This window comes from Rhinolophus hipposideros, assembly GCF_964194185.1.
Source record: "Rhinolophus hipposideros genome assembly, chromosome: 22".
NCBI classification, from domain to species: Eukaryota; Metazoa; Chordata; class Mammalia; order Chiroptera; family Rhinolophidae; genus Rhinolophus; species Rhinolophus hipposideros.
This window is the reverse complement of record NC_138068.1, coordinates 19,528,868-19,542,021: the sequence shown is the minus strand read 5'-3', so window position 1 is coordinate 19,542,021 and position 13,154 is coordinate 19,528,868. Positions and strand designations below refer to the sequence as shown.

The window sequence follows — 13,154 nt, the reverse complement described above, 5'->3', positions numbered from 1 at the left end:
GCCCCAGGCAGCGCAGTAGAAGTCGTTTTCTCCCCCACATTCGCTAGGCCCTTCGCGGGGACAAAGGTAAAGCTGAGAGTGCCATATTCCACGTTCCAGATCAGGATTACCGCATCCCTGTGACCTTACGCCTGCCCGCCCCCCCCTGCTAGTGGAGGGGTGAGGCTTGTTCCATTCCCGTCCGAAGAGATCGCATAGATCAAATCTAAGAGTGGGCTGGCCTAGGGTGGTGAGGTTACTAACTAGCGTGCCATCTAAGGTCCGGGTAACCTCCCACCTATAGGCGGCTGGTCGATGTTGTGAGCCGGCTGTCGGGACCGTCCCTGCTAGGAGGGCGAAAAAGAGGGGGAGGAGGAGCGCCGGGTCAGCTTGACCTTGAGGGGGTCGGTAGTTGGTTGGGCCCGCCATTCCCCTTCTCGATCTGTCGCCCTTTTTAGTCTAGTGTGATGAATCCAGTACTGTTTTCCGGCTACCTTAACCGCAGTCGGGGTGCTCAGGATCACCGTGAATGGGCCAGTCCATCTGGGTTCAAGCTGGCCTGGGTTGAGCTTCTTGATCCAGACTAATTCACCAGGTTCAATAACAGGAGTCCTCGCTGAGCGGGAAGTCTCCGGGTCTCTCTCTTCACGCACTGCACTCTGAGCTGCGTTCCGTGCCACCTGGAGAGCCTGTAAAGACTTAAGAAGATTATGGTTCCTGATGGCCCCCAGCTGCTCTTCCCCCAACCGGGGTAGGAGTGGAGGAGGATGCCCAAACATTATTTCATAAGGAGTAAAACCCTGGGTATACGGGGTACACCGGGCCCTCAGGAGGGCGAAAGGGAGAAGACTTACCCAATCACCGCCAGTTTCCAGCTTTAATTTTGTTAGGGTTTCCTTAAGAGTCCGATTCATCCTTTCTACCTGGCCAGAACTCTGTGGTCTGTATATGCAGTGGAGTTTCCACTTAATTTTTAAGGTGGAAGCCAATAACTGGGTGACCTGGGCGGTGAACGCCGGGCCATTGTCAGATCCCAAGTATAGCGGTAGGCCAAACCGAGGGAGAATTTCAGAGATCAATTGTTTAACTACTACCTGGGCTGTCTCTTGTCTGGTTGCATAAGCCTCTGGCCATCCTGAGAAAGTATCTACCATGACGAGGAGGTACTTGTACCCTCCTTTGGCTGGTGGCAACTCAGTGAAGTCTAACTCCCAATGTTCACCTGGGGCCCCTCCCCTAAACCGGAGCCCAGGTTTCTTGATGGGAGTAGGGTTGGGGTTCACTTGAGCACAAGTCTGACATCTCCTTGCGATGTCCTGGGTCATCTTATAGAGTCCCTTTATGAAAAAATTTTTTTTCAAGAGTTCTGCGAGCTTGGTACCACCTAGATGCATACTTTTGTGGATCTGTTCGACGATTTGTCTGCCCAAGCTTTGAGGAAGTAAGGTCCTTTTATCTGGGAGCTGGATCCATCCTTTTTCTGTTTCGGTTCCTCCCAGTTTATATCCTAATTCCCTTTCTTCTGGTGTGTAATACGGGCCCGGAGGGAGGGTGACCTCATGGAGGCTCAGGACTTGTAGGGGCCCTACTGGTCTTTTGGCGACGTCTCGGGCTGTCCGGTCGGCAAACCTGTTTCCCCGCGACACTATTGATTCGTCCTTTTGGTGCCCCCGGCAATGGATGACTGCTACTGCAGTAGGACCCCAGATGGAGGCCAGTAGGGTCAGAATTTCCTGGGAGTTTTTAATGTCCTTTCCTCCTGCCGTAAGGAGGCCTCTCTCTTGGTAAAGGGCCCCATGGACATGGACAGTGGCGAAGGCATATCTACTGTCCGTGTAGACATTTATCCGCTTCCCCTTCCCCCACCGTAACGCCTGAGTGAGGGCGATTAGCTCGGCCTTCTGGGCAGATGCCCCGGGTCCTAGCGCCTGCGCCCAGACTACAGAGGTAAGAGTCACTACTGCTGCTCCTGCATAGCGGGTGCCTCCTTCTACGAAGCTGCTCCCATCTGTGAAGAGGGTTTCGTCCGCATCAGAGAGGGGAGTATCAGTAAGGTCCGCCCTTAAGGAGGTCAATGATGTGAGTATCTCTGTGCAATTATGGGACGGGAGCCCATCTCCCGACTCAGGCAAGAGGGTAGCTGGGTTGAGAGCTGTGGTTTGGTGAAAACTGATTCGCGGTGGGTCTAACAGGAGGACCTGGTATTGGGTCACTCTGGCATTTGATAGCCACCTCTCTGGTGGAGACCGCAGTAAGCCCTCAATACCATGAGGGGCAGTGACCTGGAGATTCTGCCCGAACGTCAGCTTCGAGGCTTCTTTTACCAAGACGGCAGTGGCAGCGATTGCCCGGAGGCACCCAGGCCAGCCGGCAGCCACGGGATCCAGTCGCTTAGATAAGTAAGCCACGGGGCGTTTCCAGGGCCCCAAGGTCTGGGTCAAAACTCCTTTTGCGATCCCCTTAGACTCGGCCACAAATAGTTGGAAGGGCTTCTCCAGGTCAGGGAGAGCTAGGGCGGGGGCACTTACCAAAGCTGTCTTGAGTGCGGTGAAGGCTTTTTCTTCGTTTTCTGTCCACTTGAGTTCTGTCTCTTTTCCCCCGGTTGCCGAGTACAGAGGCTTGGCGATCTCAGCAAACCCGAGGATCCAGAGTCTGCAATAGCCCACAGCCCCAAGGAACTCCCGTACTTGCCTTTTAGTCCGTGGCGTGGGGATTTGGAGAATCGCCTGGATCCGGCTCTGGGATAAAGTGCGCTTCCCCTCTTGGATAAGATAGCCCAGATAGGTGACCTTTGTTCTGCAAAGCTGGGCTTTTTTGGCAGAGACACGATACCCCAACGAACCCAGGGTTTGGAGAAGGTCCCGGGAGGCTTCTTCGCACTCCTCCTGGGTTCTGGTAGCGAGGAGGAGGTCGTCCACATATTGGAGCAAGGTGGTCTCTGGGTGTTGAGCTCGGAAATCTCTCAAGTCTTGACTTAGGGCTTCATCAAAGAGGGTCGGGGAGTTTTTGAACCCCTGGGGGAGTCGAGTCCAAGTTAACTGTCCCGACTCCCCTTTCTCCGGGTCTACCCATTCAAAGGCAAATATATGCTGGCTCTGGGGTGCCAAGGGCAGACAGAAAAAAGCATCTTTTAGATCCAGGACGGTGTAAAACCGATGGTCAGGTTTTAACAGACTAAGGAGGGTGTAGGGGTTAGGGACCGTAGGGTGGATGGTCTCTACCCGCTTGTTGACCTCTCTTAGGTCCTGGACTGGCCTAAAGTCTTCGGTCCCTGGTTTCTGAACAGGCAAAAGTGGGGTATTCCAGGAAGATTGGCAAGGGACCAGGATGCCTGCCTCTCGAAGTCTCTTGATGTGTTTGGCTATGCCAACTTTGGCCTTATGGCTCATCGGGTACTGCCGGACTCGGACAGGGGTGGCTGAACTTGTGAGTTGGACAATAATGGGTGGTTGGTGTTTGGCCAACCCTGGGGGATTTCTCTCAGCCCAAACGCCCGGAATTTCGGTCTGCCATTTCGCCAGGAGGGCTGTTTCTGTTTCAGGGATCCGTTCTTCCAGGAGCCTATATTCCTCTTCCACAGGGAAGGTGACAGTCAATATTTTTCCCTCCCCTGTCATTACCCGAGGCTCATTATCAGCAAATGAAATGGTGGCTCTAAGTTTTTGGAGAAGGTCCCTCCCGAGTAAGGGCTCAGGGCACTCGGGGATAATTAAAAAGGAGTGGGTAACAGTCTTCTCCCCGAGGTTGGAGACTCGGGCTCGGGACCACGGATATGATTTGGATTTCCCAGTGGCCCCTCGGATGAGCACCCTTCCTTTCGAGAGGGATCCTTCGGGTTTTAGTAAAACTGAGTGGGTTGCCCCCGTATCCACCAGAAAGTCAATGGGTTTTCCCCCCACATTCAGCGTTACCCTGGGCTCCTGGGGGGTAGGGGAGCCCTGACCTTCCTAGTCTGTTTCCTCTACCAGGATTGGGGCGGCTCTGTTTCTCCCATTCTGGGGTCTCTCAGGGCACTCTCTCTTCCAATGGCCGATCTTTTTGCAGTATGCACACTGGTTCTTCCCCAGTTGTTTCCGCTCCTTCCTTTGTTCCTGGCCAGGTGTCTTGTCTCTCCCTCGTCCCTTTCCTCTATCTTCCTGTATTGCAAGTAGGACTTTAGCCATTTTTTGGTTTAAGACCTGAGTTGGGTCTTCTCTATTTTCAAAAACTTTCTGGGCCACGGCCAGCAACTCAGACAGAGACTTCCCTTCGAAGCCTTCTAACTTTTGTAGTTTGCGTCTAATATCTGGGGCTGACTGGGCTACAAACTGGACTGCAAGGGCCGCCCGATTGCCCGGGGCGTCAGGGTCGATAGGCGTGTAAGTCCGGTAAGCTTCACATAGCCTCTCGAGGTACGCCGACGGGCTTTCAGTCGGCCCCTGCCTTACCTCGGTCACCTTAGATAGATTGGTAGGTTTCCGAGCCGCAGCTCGGATTCCCCTCAAAAGAACCTGGCGGTAATGGCTTAAGGCCTCCCTTCCAACTAGTGAATTATAGTTCCAGTCAGGACGGGAGTTGGGAAAGACAGTCTCTATATGATCAGGGTGAGTGGAAGGTTCCCCGTGGGCATCAAGAACTTGCTTTCTCCCTTCGGTCTTAATTCTTTCCCTTTCCTCTGTGGTGAACAGAGTGCTCAGCAGCTGCTGGCAATCATCCCACGTGGGCTGATGGGTGTAAAATACCGATTCAAGGAGAGTAATAAGACCCTGGGGGTTCTGGGAAAAAGGAGGATTCTGATTTTTCCAATTGTATAAGTCAGAAGTGGTGAAAGGAACATAAGTCCGTAGCGGGACCCCTCCCGGGCCAGTTTCTCCCACCTCCCGGAGGGGTAAAATAGGGACTGTCTGAGCCTCTCTAAAAAATGTCCCCGAACGGGTGTGTGAGGGACTAAAAGGATTACGTGGGCTCAGAGGCCTCCCTTCCCCAGTTGAAGAATCAGGTGAACTCGATTCCCCAGCCGGGTGAGTCAAAATCTGGTTCCTTTGACCTGCGCGCTGGGATTCCCACTCCCCACTGAGGTCAGCCAGAGATGGGTAAAGCGGGTCGGGAGGAACCCGGGCGGATCCCGCCCGTCCCCGTTCTCTCACAGCTCCCTGGACAGGCGCTGCCGCCCCCGGAGGGGCATATGGGGGTGGCCGCCGGTGGGGGACAGGATCTTCCTCTGGGGCTGAGAGAACTGGCGGGGCAGAAAGAGGCTGTTTAGTTTTGGGTTTCTCTGTCCGGCCTGGGGTTTTAGCTAACAGAATTGATCGTTTTTGTTTCTTTCCCGATTTCTGGGGAGGGCAATCACAGGCCTTCAGGTAACCTGGATTGTCAGTTACAATATCAATCCAGATATCAATGTAGGGAATTTGTTCGGGGTGGCCGGTCTTCCCATAAGTGATTCGCCGAATTTCGTAACAGAAATCTAGATCGAAGGTCCCCGTAGAAGGCCACCCGACCCCAAAAGTGGGCCACTCTAGTTCACAGAATTTCCGGAGAGAGAAGGCGTCCACGGGCACCCCGTAGCCGTCTGCCCTCCTCCTGAAATCCTGAAAGTTCTTAATAACACAGTCGAGGGGACTCAATCCCCCGGCTTGCGAATTTCCCTGACCCATGTTCGCTTGCGCGCCAAGACGATAGACACTCAGACAACACAGAACACCAAAACAGACCCAGAATCCTATAAACAAAACTGTCCACAAACACGAGAATTGACAGAATTGAGATCGGAGACTGGGGCGGCTGGAGCCCCAATCTGCCGAAACCAGGACCTCGACGGTCGTCACCGTCTCGGTCATGGACTGGAAGTTCCGCGGCGTCCCGCCTTCCAAACGTCCACCACTCAGGGTACGTACCAAACCAGAAATAAACAAAACCGGAATAACAGAGGCCTGACTTACCGGCGCCGCTAGTTGGTCCGGACAGAGGGAGTCTCCGCTGGTCGTTGATTCAGGAATTTAGGAGGTTACAGGGGAGCCTCTGGGCCTCCTCCAACCTTGAGGAGGGGGCTCCAGGGCGTCCCGGTGGCGATCTCGCTGGGGCCTCCAAATGTTACGGAGCGAGTCCCCAAGAAATGACCACGGAGCCGAATTGGACAAATTAACACTCTTTATTACAGATCCGAATCTGGGCTCAAGCCTCCACTGACACAGCAGTGAGCGAGAGCCCCGAGCACTGTTTCCCATCCCTATTTATTCTTTTCTGTTATTTGTCCTTTTTCTGATTTATGTGCCTTGGAGAAAAAAGGGGTGCTGGTTATTATTATTTTTTAAGGGAATGTTTTCAGGGGTAGGTTTCCTTAAGGGAATGTTCCCAGGGGTAAGTTTTTCTTAAGGGAATGTTCCCAGGGGTAAGGGGATGTTCTGCTTATCTTTGCTGCAGCAACAGGATCTGCTTATCTTTGCTGCAGCAACAGGATATCTAGTTTTTTTTTGGGGGGTAAGCTTAACTGGGTACATGGTTTTAACAGAAGATATGTTCGGGTGGCCGAAAATTTCCCACAGCACTTTTGCTCTGACCTGCTTATCTTCCATTGTTAAGTAGATTGCCTAAACTGAATTGAGGCACGGTTTTTTTTTTCTTTTTTTTTTTTTGATCCTTGTCACACTACCTAAGTTTTCTTTTGAGAAAAACTATCCACCTTTAACAAAATTGCCTTGACAAAAACAGTTCTGGTTTGACTAAACATTTTGTTTCTTTAAGTGATGAATTTATGCAAGGTGGACCCTTGATGAGCCAACATTGCACTGTGGATACATATCTATGTTTACGCGCTGTTAGAACAGAAGGCCCTGTATATAGAAATGTTGCTTTGAAGCAATATTTGCAAAACATGCAAACTTCTGTATCTGTATTTGGAAAAAATAAAACAGGTTTTTGTTGCTCTGTTTGTCATATTGTTACCACACGAAAGCCAAAACTCAAGACCTGGTTGATGGAAAGAAAAGCAGGTTTATTCAAAATTCCGGCATTCTGGGAGGATGTTGGGACTCTGGTCCAAAGGCCATCCTCCACCCCCACCCCCGCCTCTGGGCCTGGCTAAAAGATTTTATGGGCTTGTAAGAGGCAGAACAAAGGAAAAAGGTGGAGGGGGAGATGGTCTTGGCCCAGAGTAAACTGTCCTTGAAACTGGCCTGGAGTAAAGAGAATCATTGAAACTTGTATGCATAGTAAACTGAGTCATTAAGGTTTGACAGGGAGAGGAGAAGAGAGAAAAACTTTCAAAAAGACCCAAGCTCAACTACAGTGTTAAATTACACTAGTGGTTTAAGTCTCAAAATAGAAGATACAGTATTACCCTTACAATGTTATTGTATAATAAAGTTCTCTATTCTTAATATGTATTACTTTTGTATAAACATTATCTTTTAAAGGAAGTCTGCTTTTACATTCTAAACAGGTTTATCTTCTGCAGTGAGGCAGATGGATGCAAGCTCAAGACTCTAAAGCCCAAGTATGCAAAATACTTGGGAATTCATTTGTGTTTTTAATATGCAAAAGTAAAACGTCCCACACCAGCCTCCAGCCCAGCCTGGCTCCTGTTTTTATGATGTGAGCTGTAGACTTATTAGATTTTGATTGTTGAAAACAGTGCACAGGACAGGTTTTGGCCTTAAGAGATGGCACTCACTGCAGTTAGGACTCTTCTGAGACCAATCCAAGCTGCTTATGGACCCCTTAGCTCCTTCCTGGTTGACCAGAAGACTCAAATCTCAAGTACTCTAGATTTCATAGCAGAGCTTCCTGTTTACGTCCCAAATTCTTTTTTTTTCCAGTTTCAGGTGTACGAAGCCATGTAATAGACATTTACACCCCTCAGAAAGTAACTCCCCCTCTCCAAGCTTCCCTTTCTAAACAAACGCTTATTTTTTAAAAATGCAGGCAGTTGGAGATACTTAAAATGCATAGCTCCAGCAATATAAAAAAATCCATTAGCTCACATCAGTCCTGAAGTCCTAGAGGCCTAAAATTTGGCAAGGCAGGTGAGGCCGCAGGCTTAAACCAGAGCTCACAAACAGGAACTACATAAGGACCCGCACTGAAACACTTATTAAAATAGCCCTATACCGTAGTTTGGGCCTTTTTAGGAAGCTGGTGCCCAAAGGGCAGGCTCGTGGGGTAAGTTGGCAGTGTTGGTGTAGAGGTAATTAAAAACAAGCACTTAATAGAGCCAGTTATTTACCAGAACGATCCCAAAACCAACGAGAAGGCAAGACTTATCACTACCATCTATTTTTTCAGGTAGGAAAACAAGCTCAGATTCTAGCTAGTGAGAATCAGGGGCGAATATGGAACCCTATTTAGACTGCAACTAAACAAAGGACGCCCAAGCAGGGTCCTGGGGAGCGCGCAGAAATACTTCCCCGGTGTGCAGGCCCGGGGCTAGCCAACGCGTAAAGATCCAACGAAGGCCAAGTGATTATTAACAGGTTTTATTCTCATGGGCTCCCAACTAGGTTTAGCCGGGAGGTTGAAAATACGCTTGGGAAAATAAACGCAGTAAAAAACGAACGAAAAGGGACACACCAGGCGACTGGAGCTACACAAACTCGTTTTTCATTAACGCGGAGTGGGGAGCAGGCTCACGCCCCCAGACTCCGCCGCGGCCCCACGTCCAGGGAGCCTCCGGCCCAGGCCGCCCGCGCTCCGCCGCTCAGCCGGTGATGCGCACGTCCGCGCGGCGACGAAGCCGTCGGGCCCGCGCCGCCTCCGGCAGGATGGCGAGCAGCTGCTCCTGCACCAGCATCTCCACGATCTGCTCCTTCGTGCGGATGTCAGGCCGCAGCCACTGGCGGGAGAGCTCCCGCAGCTGCCGGAACGCCTCCCGCGGGCCCGCAGCGTCCTGGTAGCGGAACTGGCGGAAACGCTGGCGGAACGTCTCCGGGCCGGGCCGGGAGCTGCCAAGGCCGCCAGGGCCTGGGGGGGAGCGTGGAGCGGCTTCGGCCTGCGGCGCGGAGCCCAGGGGTGCAGGACGGAGAGGCAGCTCCAGGGCCGGGGACGCCGCCGCGGGCGGCGGAGGAACCGCTTCGGGGACGGCGGCATTTTGGTTGGAGTGCTCGGGGGCTGGCGGGGGCGCCTCAGGAGTCGACAAGGAGCCCGCAGGGTTGCTCTCCGGGCCTGAGCTCGGGCCGGCTCCTTCTTCTTCCTTCTCCCGTGGCGGCGTCGGGCTCCCAGGGGCCGCCAAGACCGGCTCGGTCGCCGCCATGACTCCGGCTCTGAACGTCACCCTTTGTTCCGCGGCTGTGTGCTCAGCAGTGCGTCTGCGCGGGGCGGGGTGAGGCGGGAGACGTTCCCCGCGACAGGGCAGAGCCCGCACGACTTCCAGGAAGGCGGGCGCGGGGCTCACGAGAGCGCACGGAGCTCACCTGCGCCAGCGAGGCGCCGGGGACGGGCGGAAGCGGAAGTCTTCGCTGGCGTTTCCAAGATGAGGTCGGCCCGCCAGCACCCGGAAGCGGAGTCCTGGCTCCAGGAAGCGGCGCCCCCTCGCGTTGGCGAGTCGAGTCCGGAGGTGACAGCGAGCGCGCAGTCACCGGCCGATGTCGCCTCAGTGCCCCAGTGTGAGCAGGCGTCGGAGGAGGGGGAGGAGGAGCAGGAGGAGCAGCAGGAGCAGCAGGAGCAGCAGGAAGAAGAGGAGGAGCCGGAGCCCAAGGGGGTTATCCGCTCTGATCGCTTCCGGCCGCAGGTGACCTGCGCCTGCCCCTGCCCCCGCGCCTCGTCCTGTTAGGATGTTGGGGAGCCACGGGCTCGCGGGGGCTGGCGCCCGGCAGGGGAACGGAGCGGGACCTCGGGATGGCGGTCGGGCACCGACGGAGTGCCCCACTCGAGAAAGTTCTCTCGCACCGTCAAAAGGGGAGTGCATCCCCGTCGTAAGGCGAGGGAGACAAACTATAACGTAAGATCCTCAGCAAACGTGGTAACACGTCATGTCACAAAGTAAATGCTTAAGAACTCTTTGCCATTGTTTCTTGTGTGTCCTGTGGAACCAAGGGACTTTCTGGTCCGGCTTTTAACTTTAGGATTAGTAAATACACTGTAAATGTGTTGCTTCGCACAGTGGCCAGTGGCCACTATGTGCTTACTGCGCCCTTGGAAGGTGGCTAGTTGGCATGGAGATGTGCTGAATCTGAAATACACACGGGTCTTGGTACCAAACCCCCCACCCCCCAAAAAAAACCTGAAAACCAATATCTCAATAATTTTTTATATTGATTTACACGTTGGAATGGTAATATTTTGCATATATTGGGGCAAATAAAATATATTAAAATTAACTTCACTTGTGTCGTTTTGCTTTTTAAATGTGGTACTAAAAGTTTTAAATTACATATACTATTTGTTTACATTATTTTTGCATTAAATAGGAGTCAGTATGCTATGGTAGAACCCCCATTGCAGGGTTGATTTGCCGTAGGCCACAGTTATTGAGGAGATTAAATCAGTAAAGCCCTTGGAAAGACCGGGCTTTTATTTATTTATTTATTTTTAATTTATTGGGGTGACAATTGTTAGTAAAATTACATAGATTTCAGGTGTACAATTCTGTATTACGTCATCTATAAATTCCATTGTGTGTTTACCACCCAGAGTCAGTTCTCCTTCCATCACCATATATTTGATCCCCTGTACCCTCATCTCCCACCCCCCACCACCCCCAGACTTTTTAAAAGTTTCCTGTTGTCTTCATTAGGTAAATTGTTTGCTATTTCCGAGCTACAGTTTTCTTCTCTGTAAAATGTGTATTGATAGAACTTCTCTCATAGAAGTTACTATGAGAATTCAGTGAGATGACACAGGCAAAAGCATGTAGTTCTGACAGCCCTTCAGTGAGTGATACATTCTGTTAGCTGACTCTCAAATATGTTTTGTATCCCCATTTTACAGAGAGGGAAATTAATGCCTGGAGAGAAACAAGGGCCCCATATAAAAGGTTTTGTATGGCCCTTGCAGTCCCTTTGAGCTCTGTGCAGAATGAGTGGACCTGTTTAACAACCATCAATATACCAGTGGCCCTGATAACTCTTTATGGGTCGGTAAGCCCCCAGAGTCTGGGGGGAAAAATTATACTAATACCTCTTCCTAGAAGAGTGATCCACTTACATACTTCTGCATACAATTTCAGGTAATTTCCAGATATCCTTGAATGCAGGGTAAGTTTAAAATCTATGTTTATATGTACTCAATTCTTCTGAATTTTGCAGGTTAAGAAGTCTAGCCAGCAAGAGGCAAAGGATTGGTCCAAAATAAAAAAGCTGGTAAGTAGTTCCACGAGGACAGAATTCTTTTGACTTCTAGTCCAATGCTCTTTTCTTATTAGGCTTTTTTTATTAGCACTAGGCTGGGAACTCACTTGGGAAGGGATCATAAGTCATTCATCTAGTATCACTTAGCTTCCAATGCAAGGCACAACTCCCAGCTGACCCTCAGTAAGTGTTGATTAAAGGAAAGAGGACAAGCAGTGGCTCACAGACCATCCCTATGAAGGGAGAGCTCTAATATGACTCGTTCAGACAGAGGCTTTGGATACTTTTTTAAAAATGCTTTTTATTTGGAAGTACAGATTCATAAAAAGTTGTGAAAATAGTAAAGAGAGGTCTCATGCACCCTTTATCCAGTTTTCCCCAATGGTAACATCTTTTATAACTATAGTACAATAGCAAAACCAGGAAATAGACATTTGTACAATTCACAGAGCTTATTCAGATCTCACCTTTTATATGCACTCATTTGTGTATGTGTGTAGGCCTGTGCAATTTTATCACATGTAGATGCGTTCAACTACTACCAAATCAATATCTAGAAATGTTTGATCACCACAAAGATCTCTCGTGCTATTGCTTTATAATTATATCCATTCCTTTCCTCTATGTATACTCCATTCCCAATTTGCAGGCCACTAGTAATCTGTCCTCCATCTCTGTAATTTTGTCATTTCAAAAGTGTTATATAAATGGAACGATACAATACATAACCTTTTGGGATTGGCTTTTTTTACTCAAAAATTCCCTGGAGGTTCATCCAGGTTATTGCGTGTATCAATAGTTTATTGATTTTATTGCTGCATAATAATCCATGAATATTGCATTATTGCTGAATACTTTGATTCTTTCTGATTTTTCACTATTAAAAGAATGACAATCACCTAGTGCTTTAAGCTCTTTCTGTATTTTGGATTACAGGTGTCGGTTGCTAACAAATCTATTTGATTTCTGAGTTTGAAAAGCAAGAGTTTGGATAGTAAGGGAGACCTGAACTTCCTTAAACTATATTCCCAATAGAGAAATAACTGAATTAAATCTTTTGATAGATATTTCCACCTTGCTGTCCATAGAGGTGTGTTTGATTCATAGAGCCTCAGAACTTTACTTCATCGGTGTGCAAACCAAAGTTCACAGAGGATAAGGATAGCCAAGATAGAATCCAGGGCCCAGCAATGTCATGTATGAAAGTTTTAGTTGCTCTGCATCCTCACCAGCACTTGGTACTGTCAGATTTTAAAAACCGATTCTAGTCAATGTTTAATAGTAGTTCATTGTGGTTTTAATTTGAATTTTTAAAAAAATCTAATGGTATGGGGTATCTTGTCATATTTTAATCTTTTTTTGTAAAATATTTGTTCAAATCTTTTACACATTTGAAAATTTTTTTCTTATTGTTGAGGGTTTTCGGGTTTTGTTTTTTACTTATCCTAATGCAGTTTTTAAAAATTGTGGTAAAATATACATAACATCAAATGTACTATTTTAACCATTTCTAAGTGTACTGTTCAGTGGCATTAAGTACATTCACATTGTTGTGCAACCATCATCACCATCCATCTCCAGAACTTTTTCATCTTCTCAAATTGAAACTTTATACTCTTTAATCAATAACTCCCTATTCCTCCCTCCCCACCCCCAGTCTCTGGCAATCACCGTTCTACCTTCTGTCTCTTTGAATTTGGCTCTTCCAGGCCCCTCCTGTAAGTGGAATCATGCAATATTGCCCTTCAGTGTTTGGCTTATTTCACTTAGCATAATGTCTTTAAGGTTCATCGATGTTGTACTGTGTATCAGAATTTCATTCTTTTTTAAGGCTGACTAATATTTCATTGTATGTAATATCATGTTTTATCTGTTCATTTATTGATGGATGTTTGGGCTGTTTTCACCTCTTGG

General features: G+C 49.2%; 2 protein-coding genes across 8 annotated transcripts in view; one reads left to right on the top strand and one right to left on the bottom strand.

The window, feature by feature from the left end:
• Positions 1 to 8,423: 8,423 nt before the first annotated feature.
• Positions 8,424 to 9,387, bottom strand: SCAND1 (SCAN domain containing 1). Its single transcript, XM_081034643.1, has one exon. The coding sequence runs from the start codon at positions 9,203 to 9,205 to the stop codon at positions 8,654 to 8,656; it is 552 nt and encodes a 183-aa protein (XP_080890769.1). The 5' UTR covers positions 9,206 to 9,387; the 3' UTR covers positions 8,424 to 8,653.
• Positions 9,288 to 13,154, top strand: part of CNBD2 (cyclic nucleotide binding domain containing 2) — a 64,560-nt gene continuing 60,693 nt past the window's right edge. For 4 of the 7 annotated variants that reach the window (XR_013992326.1, XM_081034639.1, XM_081034637.1 and 1 more), the window contains exons 1-2: positions 9,288 to 9,682; positions 11,199 to 11,252. Coding sequence is in view for 4 of the 7 variants with exons in the window: in XM_081034639.1 (XP_080890765.1) it covers positions 9,425 to 9,682; positions 11,199 to 11,252 (312 nt within the window). In the remaining 3 variants the exon portion in view is untranslated. Of the gene's footprint in view, positions 9,893 to 11,198; positions 11,253 to 13,154 lie in introns of all 7 variants that reach the window. The other 3 variants (XM_081034638.1, XM_081034640.1, XM_081034641.1) reach the window with 3 other exon arrangements.

Coding starts and splice junctions, on each gene's coding strand:
- SCAND1 (XM_081034643.1), bottom strand. CDS start 9,205: ATGGCGGCGACCGAGCCGGTCTTGGCGGCCCCTGGGAGCCCGACGCCG.